At 39.7% G+C, this 17,477-nt stretch overlaps 1 protein-coding gene across 3 annotated transcripts in view; it reads left to right on the forward strand.

Moving 5' to 3' along the window:
- The window catches only part of LOC124864740 (signal transducer and activator of transcription 5B-like), an 88,806-nt gene that overhangs the window by 40,888 nt on the left and 30,441 nt on the right, over nt 1-17,477 (forward strand). For all 3 annotated transcript variants that reach the window (XM_047359631.1, XM_047359632.1, XM_047359633.1), the window contains exons 2-8: nt 6,041-6,184; nt 6,297-6,453; nt 13,284-13,373; nt 14,476-14,650; nt 15,295-15,425; nt 15,602-15,753; nt 16,118-16,273. In XM_047359631.1, coding sequence (XP_047215587.1) covers nt 6,054-6,184; nt 6,297-6,453; nt 13,284-13,373; nt 14,476-14,650; nt 15,295-15,425; nt 15,602-15,753; nt 16,118-16,273 — 992 coding nt within the window. In that variant the 5' untranslated portion in view covers nt 6,041-6,053. The remainder of the gene's footprint in view (nt 1-6,040; nt 6,185-6,296; nt 6,454-13,283; nt 13,374-14,475; nt 14,651-15,294; nt 15,426-15,601; nt 15,754-16,117; nt 16,274-17,477) is intronic.

Genomic DNA, 17,477 nt, shown 5'->3' on the forward strand with positions numbered 1-17,477 from the left:
TATGCTCTTCCTGTTGGGTTCTTCCTCCAATCAGCTGATAACTCATGTGCTGATGCTTACGCTGATTCTCTTGAAGATAAAATGTCGATGTTGCACATTTGAATTTCACTTATTTTGTCTGTTTGGAAATGTGTGATTATGTCTTACATGGTTTTCATCCATTTTAACAATTTCAGCAAAACATTATGGGTCACAGCAACAGCTCAGATTATTTGTTTGGTTTTTTGGTCACTCTAGTTAAAGATCGGCAAACAAGCTTTAAAATTAAAGATAACCTTAGTAAATACAAAATAGTTTTTAAATGAAGATTTTATTCATTGAGGAAAAAAAACCTCCAACCTAATCATAAGTGAAAAAAAGGCATTTCCCTCTGTACCTAATAACTTGTGGTGCCACCACTTGCAATGGCTGCTATTAAATGTCTACAATAACTGGCAATCTTCTATATCAATATGTAGAAACTTTGACCCACTCTTCTTTGCAGAATCTTTATAGGATTTATGTATGGACTTTTATTAGGCCATCCCAAAACTGCCTTTTTGGAGGGATGGGGCTCTTTAATGACATCCTAGATGAGTTTTTAATGCATCCTTGGGGTCATTTTGGTACGTCAGCCACTTTAGGAAGGATCACCTTTGTTTGCTCTCACCATGGGACACTAGAGTCCCAAACTTTTAGAAATAGCTATGTAAATCTTTGTCAGTGACATTGGTTCTCAGCTGTTCTGAAATTTGTTTAGATCAGGGCATGAGTTGCTGTTTTAGAACTTTAAGCCTACTTCATGTTTGCATACAGGTTCTGTTTAGAGGAATGTTTTTACTTAATTGATACAGTTAGAAAAACAAAGCAATAACTAAAGCTCTATAATCACATATTTCATAGAAAAAGGATAGATGGCATCTAAGGATGTGCAGTGACATCCACCCATGGTAAAGATATGTAAAAATACTTTAAATGAATGTATTTTTTGCAGTAGTATTATCTTAGACTGAAGAATTTAGAATATACTGCAATAAATGTACAATTAATTATTAAAATAAAATATCCGTCCTTAAGAAAATATGTTTTCAACAAACTTTTGTACCCCTAATAGTTTCTATAAAATAAATGTACCTAAAGTTGAGATTATCTTCAGCAAAAATGAAATATTTAGAAGTCGAACTGTGACAAGCCAGACTAGAGGAGGAGCCTACCTAGCTTTTACAGAGCTGCAGCAAAGCTTGCCATCTTAGGGTCACCGGATTTCCATAACAACCATTTAACCTAAGACCTTTGGGCATATCTTTGACAGGGTTATCAATGCTTGAAGAGGGTGCTTTGAATTGCCTTTGGTAGAAATAGATGTAGACATTTAATAATCCCAGGCGCCATTCGAGGGATAAATTGTGACATGACGTACATGCACACATCAGATGAAGAAAGAATTTATGAGTCTTATATTAAATAAATTTATTTTCCAGCTGGCTAATGACTCTTTTGACATATGACAGAAAGTCATGTGTTGAAGTCATGAGAAGCTATTTACAAAATCAAGCTGTTTTGTTATCTGCAGCGAATAAGCTTTTTTTTTTATGCATTATTGCTAACCATGTGCAACATTTTATGTTACTGTACCTTCTAATTATTGACTTCTGTTTGTTCTAAAAAAAGAATTAAGTTTGAAGAAGAAGAAGATAGAAAAAACCTAATGTGGAGTGTATAAATGTAAGTCAGGATTTCGGAAATAAGCTGCTGAGAAACAAAAGTGAAAGAGATGTGTGAGAGACACAGTATCATATTGGTGGGGAGGGTGAACTTCCCTTTTGTTTAGCTTCTGTGTTATAGTAAAGAAGTTATGTGTAGGTCTGTTTGTTTGGATTGTGCGTGCAAAGATACACAAAAGATGCACACTTTGTCAAGCAGAACCACTGACACCACAAACACATACAAATACACTCATGCACACACAAACATGACAAATGTACACCACAAACTTCCCGCATACTCATTTCTGTCTGCCTTTTACTGACAGTGACTGCGGCACTTTTGAGAAGGCTGAGTGGGTGTGTTGACTGGAAACAAGTGGCATTGGCCTAACACTACGCTTTTTGACCTAAGGATAACTGAAGAACATGTTTAGGTCTTCAACATGTTCAGAGTGAAAATCGGTGTCCTGCAGAGACATTAATAACTTGCTGCTGTTGTTTCAGATGGAACAAGAAAACAAATTTAAGGAAGTTATTGCTCATCAGGAAGTTTGGTCATTTTCAGTGTGAAAATAGTCAAATCTCCATGTGGACCTCCTCAAGAAATTGAGTTCTTGAAATTCTTTTTAATCTACTGAAAGCAATGTTCTGTGTTTAAATTTTACACACATTTGCAAATCCGTTGTGGTCTCAGGCCCACCTGATTCATTCAGTCAAGGGCTTTACTAGTTGCATCAGGTGTCCTTTAGCTTGAACGCTTCAGATACCTGGAAGTGTTTCATTAGAGGGCACAATATAGCTAAGTCAAAATAATTGTCTTAAAAGTTCAGAAAAGAGGTAATTAATTTGCACAAAGAAAAGCAAACGAAAAGAAAGCAAAGACTCTGAATATTTTCTACGGATGCAGATGGACGCATACTTTCAGTAAATGGCACAGTGACAACACCCCCTGGAAGTGGCAGAAAAATACAGCGATCAATGGCAGCCACCAGATATCTGGGAGGCAGGTGGTCAAATGTCCTCGACTGACAGCAAAGATGGCACAGGAGGGCTCATACTAAATACTGAAGGGCTTCAAGCCTCAGTATTTAGTATGAGTCCGTATACTTACTTGAAAGCACAAGAAATGTCAGCTCCATTTTGCTCTCAGCTAGATCAGTCAGTCAAAGATGGTTTTGGGATTCTGCTCTGTGGACTGATTAATTAAAACTGGAGCTTTTTGGACCTGTGGATCAGGTAGAAAAAACATCATGTATGACCTGTGACTCATGGAGGTTACTCAGTAATGCTCTGGGGCTGCTTTACTTCTCCTTGCATTGGAGACCTGCATTGTATAGAGAGCAAGAAGGAGCAGAAAATCTTGGGAGAAAGTGTCATGGCATATCTGAGAATGAAGAAGCATACCTCAAATCCCCCGTGGTTTGATTTTAGAAAACGTCCTGGAAGATAATAAAGTAGCCATTCTGGTGACCTTACTTGGAGTTTGTTCAAAATCTCTGGTGGGATTTAAAAAATGTGTTTGCAGCTCGCAGGCCCCAAAATATTGATGAACAGAAGGTCTTTTTCTGTAAGCCTTCAACTAAGATTGCTCAGGAATGCTGCCAGAAACTGGTGTCTGGTTATGAATCTTCCATTGTATGCAGCAGGTAACGTGAAAGGGTGCTATACTAAGTACTATAGAAGTAGTTGAATAATATTGAGACTGCTGTAGATGTTAAAGTGATATTTTGTGTTTATTTTGGAGAAAACACATGTAATATTAGTTGTGTCGAGCAATTTAAATTGTTTTTCTTTGATGTTTTTATTTTAAACAGGAGCTAGTTTGTACATTCTGTCAATAAACCTAATTTGCAATGGCGGCTGAGAAATGTTTAGGTACAATTGTATAGTTGTGGATGACCTCTGCCATATATCTAATCCATCAGTTGTTTATAATATATGTGTATATAATAATTTATCATAATCACATAAGGTTCCCTGTGATGTTGGATTTAATTTTCCTGTAAGACAACTTTGCCAAACTTGATATTGCATGATGAATATATGTATATCCTGAATTATGCCAATGATTTTTAAGAACTTTTAGAAGGATAAAGAAGGGATTTAATCACTTGTGATTAAATGTTGGAGAATTTTCACTCCAACCCCTGAACCTTTCATTTTTAATCTTTAAGTGTGTCTTTCTTTGTAAATAATTTGTAGCACTCTGAGCAGTAAATCTTTTTGCAGTATTTATCACTACAGAGAAGAACATATGCACACACCATTTAAAGGTTAGCGTGAGAGAGGATTGTTTTATTGCTTGGAACAACTAAGTTTCATGCTCTGTGACAGTTATGCTGAAGATAAAGTTTAAAGGAACGTGGGAGCAGTCAGGCTGTCTATGCTTGAAATAAGACAATGTAACAGTAGCCTGAAAAAGTAGCCTGAAAATTTCTGAATATTTTCTGGGGATTTGAATCCTGAAACCCAAAAGCATGAACTGCATGAATCAACACCAAGCAAAGTGTACGTGTTGGTGATTTTTACTACTGCTTTCTACTTTTAAGCTGTATCTTCGGCGAAGTCATAGGTACATCTAATTACTTGGTATTCAAAAGCATTGTTAAAGGGAAAATCAATAACTTTCTCCATAGATTGCACTTCACAGGTGCTGCCTCTTGATTACCCCTCCAGAATACAATGGGTTGGTAGTCTCATCTGGACAACCTTCTGCTTTCTGATACAGCCATAAAAGGGCAGCAACAGATCGAAGACCTGTTGTGATAAATGTGTCTGTAGTTTCAGAATGTGGAGAACAACAATGTAAGGAATAACAGAGGCTCATATTGCTCTGTTAAAACTAAATTTCTGTGACCACACAGTCAACAGGGTGCTTGTAGCTGCTGCTGCATCTAACATTGAGATCAGTGGCGTGCACAGACATTTTGGGGGGCAGGTGCTCAAGTGGAAAAAAAGGGCACCTTGTGCGCCACATGAAGCTATCGGTTGCCTTTTTAGTGTGAGATTTATTACAGGCACACCATGAACATAATTTATATGTATTACTAAGCACCCACATAACAAACTGTCCTGTGGGATGTAGGGAAATGACCACCCAGGAAAGAAAACTCAAAACAACAATGCATTTTGCAAAATTCTTAAGATTAATAAGGCAACAAAATTATCATATATTGATTTAAAGTTAGATTACTGATTCACAACCAGCCTTTAACATGAACTTCCTGAGTCAAATTTGAAACTTACGTTATCCTTCATTTTGTTTCTTTTTACACACTGAGCACGTGTTTGTCTTGACTATATCATTCTGTACTTTTATCACAAAATGTCTTCTGCACCAAATAACCGTATGTTGTAGCCAAGAAAGTTACACAGCCAAATTTACCAGGTAGGTCACACTAAATGAGTTATCTTCAGAAATGTGAGGAACCAGCGACCATTCTACAGTGTCAATCAACTATACCCAGAAAATGAGTTATAAAACCTTTATAGTCAAAATGAAATCAACAGCAGAGAATATGATCATAAGAAGAATCATCTATACTTCTGCATGTAGTCAGTGTGATATAAAGCTGCAGTGAATAGTAATGTTTTCACTCAAGATTTGAAGGAGCCACAGTCTTCAGCCCATCTCAGGTTTTCATGGGTTTGGTTCTAGAGCAGAGGAGCATAGAAACTAATTGTAGCCTCTACTTTTAGTTCTGATTATGGGAACACTGAGTGAAGAGGTCCCTGATGACCTTTGGGAGCTGGATGGTTTGTTCCTGACCAGCAACTCTAAAATGTATTTAGGCCAAACACCATTCAGTGCCTCATAGACGATCAGAAATATTAAAAATATTATACTTTTACACTGGCCTGCAAATGGGGCCTTGAGAAAACCCACGTGTCATTTTTGTTGGCTCGGATTTATTATTGCCAAGTAATAAAGTAATCCCAGTATCTCAAGTAAGATCTAAGCCATTTTAGCACAGTACCGCATTATCCCACTCACTGGGAGTCAATCGATAAGGATGTTGTTATAACGTGTTTCAAACATAGAACTGAAAACTTGTAAAACCAACTGTGGTGTATGTTGTACATTTGTGTTTCAGAAAATATATAGGGTGTGTGGTTATGTATAGGCATATTGATCTTTATTGCACAAGACTTCAGCAGAAGAAAGAAATCCAACACTTTACTTATTTACTGTGCTGACTTCTGCAGGTGTTCTTCATGGAGATAGTTCGGCGAACTGTCAACTGAGAATGTCCTCATCTTCTCTCTGATATAATCAAATCACACATTCTGCTTTGTTTGATCTCATCTGTACGCTGTGTTCCTGACTTTGTACTAACTAGCTGATTCCTTTGCAGCTTCAGGGTGTTGATGATGGCAGTGTGGATCCAGGCCCAGCAGCTTCAGGGAGATGCTCTTCACCAGATGCAGTCACTGTATGGACAGCACTTCCCCATTGAAGTGCGACATTATCTGTCCCAGTGGATAGAAAGCCAGCTCTGGTGAGTTTTTTCATCCAGTGCTTCAGGGGTCACTCAGCAATTACCACATGCACATGTATTCACCATTTCTTCTCTGTGCATCTTATTTGTGTGCATGAATGTGTGGTATTAGGGATGCCATAGACCTGGAAAACCCACAGGAGGAGTTCAAGGCTAAACGCCTGCTGGACAGTCTGATACAAGAGCTGCAAAACAAGGCTGAGCACCAGGTTGGAGAAGATGGCTTTCTACTTAAAATCAAACTGGGTCACTACGCTAATCAACTCAAGGTGATTTTATTTTTTATTTCTGTTTGACCATGAGTCATCACTCATTTTTTCATTTTTTTTTTTTCGAGGAACCCAGACTTTCTTGTATAGTTTGGTCTCAGTGGTTCTCTGGGTTATCCGAAGGTCTATCAAAGGTTTCATTAGATTCTTTGCTTGACAATTTTGTTTCTGCTTGTTAAGCCAATCATCTCTGACATATAAACCATTCAGGCATATAAAAGACTCCTAAACTCTTTTAGAAGATTGTTTCTACACATAACAGGCAACTTACCAAAAGGCACATTTTAAGTTGGGTTTTATTCTGACTGACATGAAATTGTGTTTTGGCATCAACAAGTTAATGCTCAAAGAAGTGTGAGCTGAAAACCTGACATACAATAGATGATCAGCTAAAGGACGACACATCTTTCAGGTCTTGTGTGAGGCACTGCTGAATTTCCCCCCGTTTCTCAAAAATCAGACTTTCAGTTCCGTTGATATTCTATTGACATTTTTAGGCTTGTCACTTGTCCTTTTATCCTCCCCTTGTGCTCTTTCATTGCAAGCTAGGAGAACTATTTCAAAAAAAGTAAAAGAGAGTGACATATTTGAAGGTAATTTTAAAAAAGAAAAAATACAAATTAAGAGTGGATAAAACTTCTTGACTTAACTGTACATAATAACTGTTAATATTAGCCACGGAAACTGAGCGATGTTTCATAAAGATAGATAAACTGTACTAATATAATGTTACTGCCTACAGAGAGTAAATAAAAGCCTTAAACGCTGGAGACAATGCTGATTCTTCCTTGTTGTACCATAATGATTCAAAGTACAGATCTGTCACACTTGAAACCTAAATGTCACTCACCAGTGGAAGTCAATTGATGCAAGTTTTTCTTTTTCTGATACCAGCAAATTTAGGGGGGGCAGATAGGCAAAGTTTCAGGTTGCTACTGTTTATTTATAGATATGAACAGAAATGGGTCAGTCTCAATGCGTTTGGCTTGTTATTATAATTTAGATGTTTTCTTTCACAAGCACAACATGCAATAGTAGGGTGAAGTGAGCCAATTGAATTAGTAGCAGTAGCTCCCTTTGTAACTCGGCTCATCTGGTGTTAAAGACGTTTAAGGTGTTTTACTGCAGGAGGGACTGGTGCTCATCACATCACTGCCTGGCCAAAAAAAAAAGTTGCCACCAGGATTTAACTAAGCAAACAGGTACGAGCCTCCCATTGAATAATCACTGCATGGGCGATTATGTTTCAGCTGGCAACAAGTTATTTAACCCCAACTGGTGCAATGAGTTGCTTCTCATTTCTTAAACAACCATGTCGAAAGACACATCCTGTGGTCGTGGAAAAGATGTCAGTCTGTTTCAGAAGGGTCAAATCATTGGCATTCATCAAGCAGAGAAAACATCTAAGGAGATTGCAGAAACTACCAAAATTGGGTTAAGAACTGTCCAACACATTATTAAAAACTGGAAGGATAGTGGGGACCCATCGTCTTCAAGGAAGAAATGTGGCCGGAAAAAGTTGTGAATGATCATGATCGGCGATCACTGAAATGTTTGATGAAATAAAATCGAAGAAAAACAACAGTAGAACTCTGGGCTATGTTTAATAGTGAAAGTAAGAGCATTTCCACACACACAATGTGAAGGGAACTCAAGGGATTGGGACTGAACAGCTGTGTAGCCTTAAGAAAACCACTAATCAGTGAGGCTAACTGGAAAAAAAAAAGGCTTTAGTTTGCTAGGGAGCATAAAGATTGGACTCTGGAGCAAGAGAAAAAGGTCATATTGTCTGATGAGTCCAGATTTACCCTGTTTCAGAGTGATGGGCGCATCAGGGTAGGAAGAGAGGCAGGGGAAGTGATGGACCAATCATGCCTAGTGCCTACTGTACAAGCTTGTGGGGGCAGTGCTATGATCTGGGGTTGGGTCAGGTCTGGGTTCAGCAACAGTATGTGTTTAAAGAATGAGGTCAGCTCACTACCTGAATAAACTGAATGACCAGATTTATCCATCAATGGATTTTTTCTTCCCTGATGGGACAGGCATATTCCAAGATGACAATGCCAGGATTCATCAGGCTCGAATTGTGAAAGAGTGGTTCAGGGAGCATGAGACATCATTCTCACACATGGATTGGCCACCACAGAGTCCAGACCTTAACCCCATTGAGAATCTATGGGACGAGCTGGAGAAGGCTTGGCGCAAAGCAAAGTAGCTTTTAAAAATGAAAACGCTCACTCAGTGGCGTATATACAGGGGTTGGACAATGAGACTGAAACACCTGTGATTTTTGTGTGGGAGGTTTCATGGCTAAATTGGACCAGCCTGGTAGCCAGTCTTCATTGATTGCACATTGCACTAGTAAGAGCAGAGTGTGAAGGTTCAATTAGCAGGGTAAGAGCACAGCTTTGCTCAACATATTGAAATGCACACAACATTATGGGTGACATACCAGAGTTCAAAAGAGGACAAATTGTTGGTGCACGTCTTGCTGGCGCATCTGTGACCAAGACAGCAAGTCTTTGTGATGTATCAAGAGCCACAGTATCCAGGGTAATGTCAGCATACCACCAAGAAGGACGAACCACATCCAACAGGATTAACTGTGGACGCAAGAGGAAGCTGTCTGAAAGGGATGTTCAAGTGCTAACCCGGATTGTATCCAAAAAACATAAAACCACGGCTGCCCAAATCACGGCAGAATTAAATGTGCACCTCAATACTCCTGTTTCCACCAGAACTGTCCGTCGGGAGCTCCACAGGGGTCAATATACACGGCCGGGCTGCTATAGCCAAACCTTTGGCCACTCATGCCAATGCCAAATGTCGGTTTCAATGGTGCAAGGAGCGCAAATCTTGGGCTGTGGACAATGTGAAACATGTATTGTTCTCTTATGAGTCCACCTTTACTGTTTTCCCCACATCCGGAAGGGTTACGGTGTGGAGAAGCCCCGGAGAAGCGTACGACCCAGACTGTTGCATGCCCAGAGTGAAGCATGGGGGTGGATCAGTGATGGTTTGGGTTGCCATATCATGGCATTCCCATGGCCCAATACTTGTGCGCGTCACTGCCAAGGACTACCGAACCATTCTTGAGGACCATGTGCATCCAATGGTTCAAACATTGTTTACTGAAGGCGGTGCCGTGTATCAGGATGACAATGCACCAATACACACAGCAAGACTGGTGAAAGATTAGTTTGATGAACATGAAAGTGAAGTTGAACATCTCCCATGGCCTGCACAGTCACCAGATCTAAATATTATTGAGCCACTTTGGGGTCTTTTGGAGAAGCGAGTCAGGAAACGTTTTCCTCCACCAGTATCACATAGTGACCTGGCCACTATCCTGCAAGAAGAATGGCTTAAAATCCCTCTGACCACTGTGCAGGACTTGTATATGTCATTCCCAAGACGAATTGACGCTGTATTGGCCGCAAAAGGAGGCCCTACACCATACTGATAAATGATTGTGGTCTAAAACCAGGTGTTTCAGTTTCATTGTCCAACCCCTGTATATATAGGGTACCCTGGATTTACAACGTATCTGCTCTGGTCTGGTCCGGTCGACTGCAAAGCCCGGAGGAGCCCCAAGAACCATACGCAGATTGTGCAGTAAAAGCCAGTGATAAATGTGGTAGCAAGTACAAAACCACTCATTCTGTGGAGGTTAAACCAGTAAACTTCTTCATTTTTCATTTTTTGCATCCAGATATTTTCATGTGTTTTGTTCTACAATTGGTGAGTTCACTGAGTGCAGCGAAGCTATATTTGTTGCTTAATTTGCTGCATTTAATGTTTAATTGCACAGTTTATAATACCTTAGTTAACCCAGTAACTGATCTAATTGATCTAATGTAAACAACTGCTAATATATACACGTGTATGTATAAATATTTGTGCGTCTTTAGTGAATTATTTTGAAAATCCAGATGTTGTGCTTGTTCTATGTCTTGGTGGTGCGGGATGATTCATGCATATTGACTCCAGCCGTGCTCCGACATCTGGCAAAAATAGACTCTGGTCGAATTAGATGGCTGTCCACACGCTGCAGCATTTGTGCTCTGGCATCTGATGACAGCTGTCTTTCTTCTCCTGACTCTGCTGCGTCTCTCTCTGATAGGGACCGAAATACAGGTCCTTCTCAAAATATTAGCATATTGTGATAAAGTTCATTATTTTCCATAATGTCATGATGAAAATTTAACATTCATATATTTTAGATTCATTGCACACTAACTGAAATATTTCAGGTCTTTTATTGTCTTAATACAGATGATTTTGGCATACAGCTCATGAAAACCCAAAATTCCTATCTCACAAAATTAGCATATCATTAAAAGGGTCTCTAAACGAGCTATGAACCTAATCATCTGAATCAACGAGTTAACTCTAAACACCTGCAAAAGATTCCTGAGGCCTTTAAAACTCCCAGCCTGGTTCATCACTCAAAACACCAATCATGGGTAAGACTGCCGACCTGACTGCTGTCCAGAAGGCCACTATTGACACCCTCAAGCAAGAGGGTAAGACAGAAAGAAATTTCTGAACGAATAGGCTGTTCCCAGAGTGCTGTATCAAGGCACATCAGTTGGAAGTCTGTGGGAAGGAAAAAGTGTGGCAGAAAACGCTGCACAACAAGAAGAGGTGACCGGACCCTGAGGAAGATTGTGGAGAAGGGCCGATTCCAGACCTCGGGGGACCTGCGGAAGCAGTGGGCTGAGTCTGGAGTAGAAACATCCAGAGCCACCGTGCACAGGCGTGTGCAGGAAATGGGCTACAGGTGCCGCATTCCCCAGGTCAAGCCACTTTTGAACCAGAAACAGCGGCAGAAGCGCCTGACCTGGGCTACAGAGAAGCAGCACTGGACTGTTGCTCAGTGGTCCAAAGTACTTTTTTCGGATGAAAGCAAATTCTGCATGTCATTCGGAAATCAAGGTGCCAGAGTCTGGAGGAAGACTGGGGAGAAGGAAATGCCAAAATGCCAGAAGTCCAGTGTCAAGTACCCACAGTCAGTGATGGTCTGGGGTGCCGTGTCAGCTGCTGGTGTTGGTCCACTGTGTTTTATCAAGGGCAGGGTCAATGCAGCTAGCTATCAGGAGATTTTGGAGCACTTCATGCTTCCATCTGCTGAAAAGCTTTATGGAGATGAAGATTTCATTTTTCAGCACGACCTGGCACCTGCTCACAGTGCCAAAAGCACTGGTAAATGGTTTACTGACCATGGTATCACTGTGCTCAATTGGCCTGCCAACTCTCCTGACCTGAACCCCATAGAGAATCTGTGGGATATTGTTAAGAGAACATTGAGAGACTCAAGACCCAACACTCTGGATGAGCTAAAGGCCGCTATCGAAGCATCCTGGGCCTCCATAAGACCTCAGCAGTGCCATAGGCTGATTGCCTCCATGCCACGCCGCATTGAAGCAGTCATTTCTGCAAAAGGATTCCCGACCAAGTATTGAGTGCATAACTGTACATGATTATTTGAAGGTTGACATTTTTTGTATTAAAAACACTTTTCTTTTATTGGTCGGATGAAATATGCTAATTTTGTGAGATAGGAATTTTGGGTTTTCATGAGCTGTATGCCAAAATCATCCGTATTAAGACAATATAAGACCTGAAATATTTCAGTTAGTGTGCAATGAATCTAAAATATATGAATGTTAAATTTTCATCATGACATTATGGAAAATAATGAACTTTATCACAATATGCTAATATTTTGAGAAGGACCTGTATATCTAAAGCAGTCAGTTTACCTGTGGGAGATCCCATTGGACGTCGTAAAAGAGCGCAAAAAAATCGCAAAGGAATAGTCTGGAAATGTCTTTTTAGTGACATTTATGACCATATATCTCAACAGCTGTTCTTTTAATTCACATGATTTTACTTTTGAAATTATTTTATCAATCTTTCCTTTCCATTAATGTAGTTGAATTTATCATGAAAATTCTATGCCACAGGCACTTTAAACTTTCCCTGCACTTCAGTATCTTTAAATACAGAATGTTGTGTAATTTATGTTTAGAAAGAAAGATGAATGAGCAATAACACCCCAAATTCTGAGAGGTTTAAAAAGGTGTTTCTTTTTTATTTTATTTTTATCGTTGTTTTATCTAATATATCTAATTTCTTGTCAATAAAAAAATCAAAACCAACCAGGTGCTGGGTTATGTTTTTAGCAAAACATTTGAACTGCTTACAATGAAACAAGGGTTAGGTGTTTAGAAGGCACAAGTGTTTAGTGTTTCCTTCCCTGTAGTAGTTCTTAGAAAGAGCACACAAATTGCTTGGTGTTTTGAGAACAGGTTGTATCCGCACGGATGAAAACAAGAGAACAGCCCAAGTGAGTTCTAAGGTAACCAACCAACACTGCTATTTATGATCGGACTCCCTGCTCACAGAAATGTTTCTGTGATTACAATCTTCTCAAGCCTGAAACCTGGCATGGAAATACAGATAGAATAACATATTCCTCTATTAACCATTTCACTGTACCCATACTGTATACAGTGGATTTTAATTAGGTTTATGTTCAGATGCTTATTTTAGGTAAAAAAAACAACAAAAAAACAAAATGCAATTTAATGAGTTGGGTTAGGGTGACATCTCTTAGCTTTATGGACAGTTGTAATGCACGTCACTAAGGTGCACCATGCTGGGTCTCTTTGTGTTAATTGATTTCAGCATGCCTCCAGCATTCGCTCCAGAACTTAACAAGCTTCTTTGATGCTACTAAATTGGTGTGCCCTGTGTGCGGCAGCTGCTCTGCTCGTCAGGAGCTAACGGGTCTTAACATGTTTCATGCTCTCGTTGTCTTTCAGAGCACGTATGACCGCTGTCCTCTGGAGCTGGTCCGGTGTATCAAACACATCCTCTACACAGAGCAGAGGCTCATCAGAGAGGCTACAAATGTAAGTTAGATGCCGATGGCCTTTGCAGTGTGTTGCCTGCACACATACACATGTATATGCACACACACACACACACACACACATATTATGTCTATCTATCTTAACGAGGACTTCCATTTATTTTCCAGTCATTTCTGTGGCAACGCTTACCCTAAACCTAACCATTACCCGTATAAACGTAACCCTAAACATACCCTAAATTCAATTCACACCTTAGTCCTAAACCTAACCCTGAATCCATTCTTTTTCTTAGGAGCAGTGGGTCCTCACAATGTAGTATATGTTGGAAAAATGGCCCTTTCACTGCAAAATTGCTTAAACACACACCTCCATCCAGTGTTAATGTCACAACCTGGACCGAGCCTGACATTGCTAAGTGAAGCCTAGACTACATAATGGGCCTTAATTCAAAAATTGGGTAATAGAATAACTGCTTTTTTTTTCCGCCGTTTGGCCAACAAATGTCAGCAGATTTTATTACATTGTTGTGAAAGTGATTCCTTAGCACATTACCGTCTGTTCAGTTTTATAGTAAAAATGTTTTTACTGAATCTCCCCTTTTAAATGTCTCAATTGTTACGCTGCCATACAAAGTGCTGCTTTTTCACTTCACACCATGGCACTGAGTTATGTTTTACACAACAGTGTGTAAAACATCAGACTCCCAGTAAGTCCTGTTCTGAATTGATTTTCAGTCACAACATGTTTTTTCTATTTGTGAAATTAACTTTGACTGAATGAATTTCACGCTGTTTAGTCTGAACCTTTGTGGCACCATGATGCACTCATAGTCTGTCAGCAAATACACATGCATTTTTTTTTCCATTTCAGTTTTTAGTGTCGTCACAGTATTTGTGTTTAGTCACTGGGAAGTTTGTTGTCAAATACACTAACAGCAACATAGAGACATCGGCATCCAACCCCAAGAGCTCTAAAATGACAGCACACCAGTGGCTATCCATTTGTGTAAAGACCGTCTTCCATGTGGCAAGTGATATAACATACAATGGGCAAAACAAAAAACTAAAAAAACTACCTTTTTCAGTACCAGATGTTGGACTGTCTTATTCCTCCATCTTTGTGTTTCCCACATTGTATTTAGTCAAGCTCTCCAGTGGGCGGGATGATGGACAGCATGTCTCAGAAGTACCAGCAGATCAACCAAGCCTTTGAGGAGCTTCGCCTGCTCACCCAAGACACTGAGAATGACCTGCGCAAGCTCCAGCACAACCAGGAATACTTTATCATCCAGTACCAAGAAAGCCTTCGCATCCAGGGTGAGACCAGAGGTTATGCATGTCAACATTGTTGGTTTGAATTTTTTATTTGATTTACTAACATGTAATGTGCAGCTGCATAGTTGGTAATTTGAAAGAAATCTATAAAGGTGGAACATGTTTAAGTTGTTTGATAGACAACTGTGTGAATGTTTTGGAAAGGCCATCTGAAAGTCGGCAGAGCTGAAAAAGTGTGTGCAAGCGAGGCAACACATAACCCTGAGTCAGTTACACAGGTTCTGTCAAGAAGAATGGGCCAAAATCCTAGGAAACCTAAGACATTTGACCAATGTCAAACAATTTAAAGGGCAAAACTATGAAATACTAAGGAATGTATGTAATCTATGTAGGAAGGGTAAGCAAATGCTCATTATTTTTTTTACTTAAAACCTAAAACTTTAGTTTTATTTAATTACATGCAATGGGTTGGGCGGGTGTGGGCTTTCATAACATATTTCATAACAGCTTTTTTTTATGAGAGCCACCGTGCAATGGAAGTTTTTAAAGTCTGTGCTACCCTAAAGGGACTTCTTTGGAGTAAACTATTATGGCTCAGAGGGTAAAACATAGGTTGTATTTGCACAGGTTTAAAACTTTCTACCTCCTCTTTTGGTCAGTCTTTAACTTGTCCACACCCTCTGCAGCTCAGCTGTCCAGCCTTGCTGCTCTGCCCCCTTCTGACCGGCAGCTACGGGAGCCCGCCCTTCTCAGCAAGAGAGCTACTGTGGAGGCATGGCTGACGAGAGAAGCCAACACACTACAGAAATACCGCTTGGTGAGAAAATCTCAGTAAAGACACTTTACATTGTTCTTTTTGGCTGCACATTTTTAAACCATATGAATTACATTTTTATTTTTTCTTTGGCATGCATCTATGGCAGTCCGTCAATGTGAGCTGTTTTTTGCACCAAAAGACAATGACACGTTTGATTTTGACTGTTTTATGTGCAGGACCTGGCAGAGAAGCACCAGAAAACACTGCAACTGTTGCGAAAGCAGCAGACCATCATTCTGGATGACGAGTTGATCCAGTGGAAGCGACGGCAACAGCTGGCTGGCAACGGGGGCCCGCCAGAGGGGGGCCTGGACATCCTTCAGTCTTGGTGAGTTCTTTCCATCTCCCACTAAGAACACAGTCAATAGACCCCCTCACACAACATGAACTTATGGATTTATTAGCCTCCAGCAGGCTTCTTCTAGGCTTATTTCTGAAGCTTTTAATAAAAGAAATATACAGGATATAAAGTGTACAAACACAGGTTGTCATTTCTTGCTTACTGCCTTTGGATCTCTGATATTCTTTTTGTTTATTTTATACTGAAAAAGCTGTCCTTTGTTAAACTATTTTAATTATTTTATTACGTGAAATTTAAGCATATTTTTCTGGCCTAATTAGCAAATTATTTAATAATTTCAATCCAAGTATTTCTAATGTGTGGATTTCTTTTGTGTATGATTTTATGTCAGGTGTGAGAAGCTTGCTGAGACTATTTGGCAAAATAGGCAGCAAATTCGAAGGGCAGAGCACCTTAGGCAGCAGCTGCCCATTCCTGGACCTATTGAAGAGCTCCTCAATGAACTCAACAGCACTATTACAGATATCATCTCAGCTTTGGTCACCAGGTGTGTGTGCTTTTTGAAGTTATTTTAAGTAAATGTTTCAGATTATCGAACTAATTTTAACAGCAGCATGATAACATGAGCAAATCCAAATGCAGATTTATATTTTATTTATTAAGTGAACAGCCAGGCCCTATATGAAAAAGATATTCCCCTCTAAAACTAATTGAAAAACTAATTGTACCACCCTTGGTGGCAACAATTGCCATCAAGCGTTTGCCTTTACACAGTTTTTTTTTTTACATTGCTGTGGAGTAATTTTAGCACATTCTTCTTTGGAGAATTGTTTTGATTTAGGCACATTATAAGGTTTTCAAGTTTAAATGGCCTAGTGGCCTTGTCGAGGTCTGGACTTTTGAAAAGCAGAATTCACGGTTCGAATGTCGTCCAGGTCCTAAAGCTGTGTTTTCGAAAAATGAAAAATAAAGGTCTCTAGTGCTGAAAAAATATATTTAAAAAAGTGACTTCCCAAAACGTCATGGGCATCATCACTGAATTTTCTTTTGGTAAATGTCAGACATGCCTTTGTGTTGTTTTGGTCAGCAGTGGTTTGAGTCTTTGAACTTTCTAATTGATGCCATGTCTTCTAAGTCTCTTTCTTATTGTTGGCTCCTAAACACTGACCTTAACTGAGGCAAGTGAGCCCTGCACTGCTTTAGATGTTGTTCTAGGTTCTTTCAGGACCTCCAGGATAAGTCAACAATGCACTCTAAAAGCCATTTGGGTAGCACAGCCAATCCTAGGAAGCTTTACCACCGTTCCATGTTTTCTCCAGTTGTGGATAATAGCTGTTATTGTGGTCTGCTGGAGTCCTTAAGCTTAGAAATGGCCTTTTGAACCTTTCCAGACTGATAACTTTGTTTAGATCAGGGCATATTGTGTGCCTCTTTTTAAATGTTTTATTTAGCCTACTTCATGTTGTCAGGCAGATTTTGTTTAAGTGATTTCTTGATTGTATGGATCAGGCAGCAATCTGGCCTGGCTGTGATCAGCTAAGTTGATCTCTGCTTTTAATTCAAGATATAATTCAATTCAATTCAGTTTTATTTATATAGCGCCAATTCACAACACATGTTGTCTCAAGGCACTTCACAGCAGTCAGGTTCATACAGGGGTTGGACAATGAAACTGAAACACCTGGTTTTAGACCACAATAATTTATTAATATGGTGTAGGGCCTCCTTTTGCGGCCAATACAGCGTCAATT

The sequence above is a fragment of the Girardinichthys multiradiatus genome, chromosome Y, assembly GCF_021462225.1.
Source record: "Girardinichthys multiradiatus isolate DD_20200921_A chromosome Y, DD_fGirMul_XY1, whole genome shotgun sequence".
Classification (NCBI taxonomy): domain Eukaryota; kingdom Metazoa; phylum Chordata; class Actinopteri; order Cyprinodontiformes; family Goodeidae; genus Girardinichthys; species Girardinichthys multiradiatus.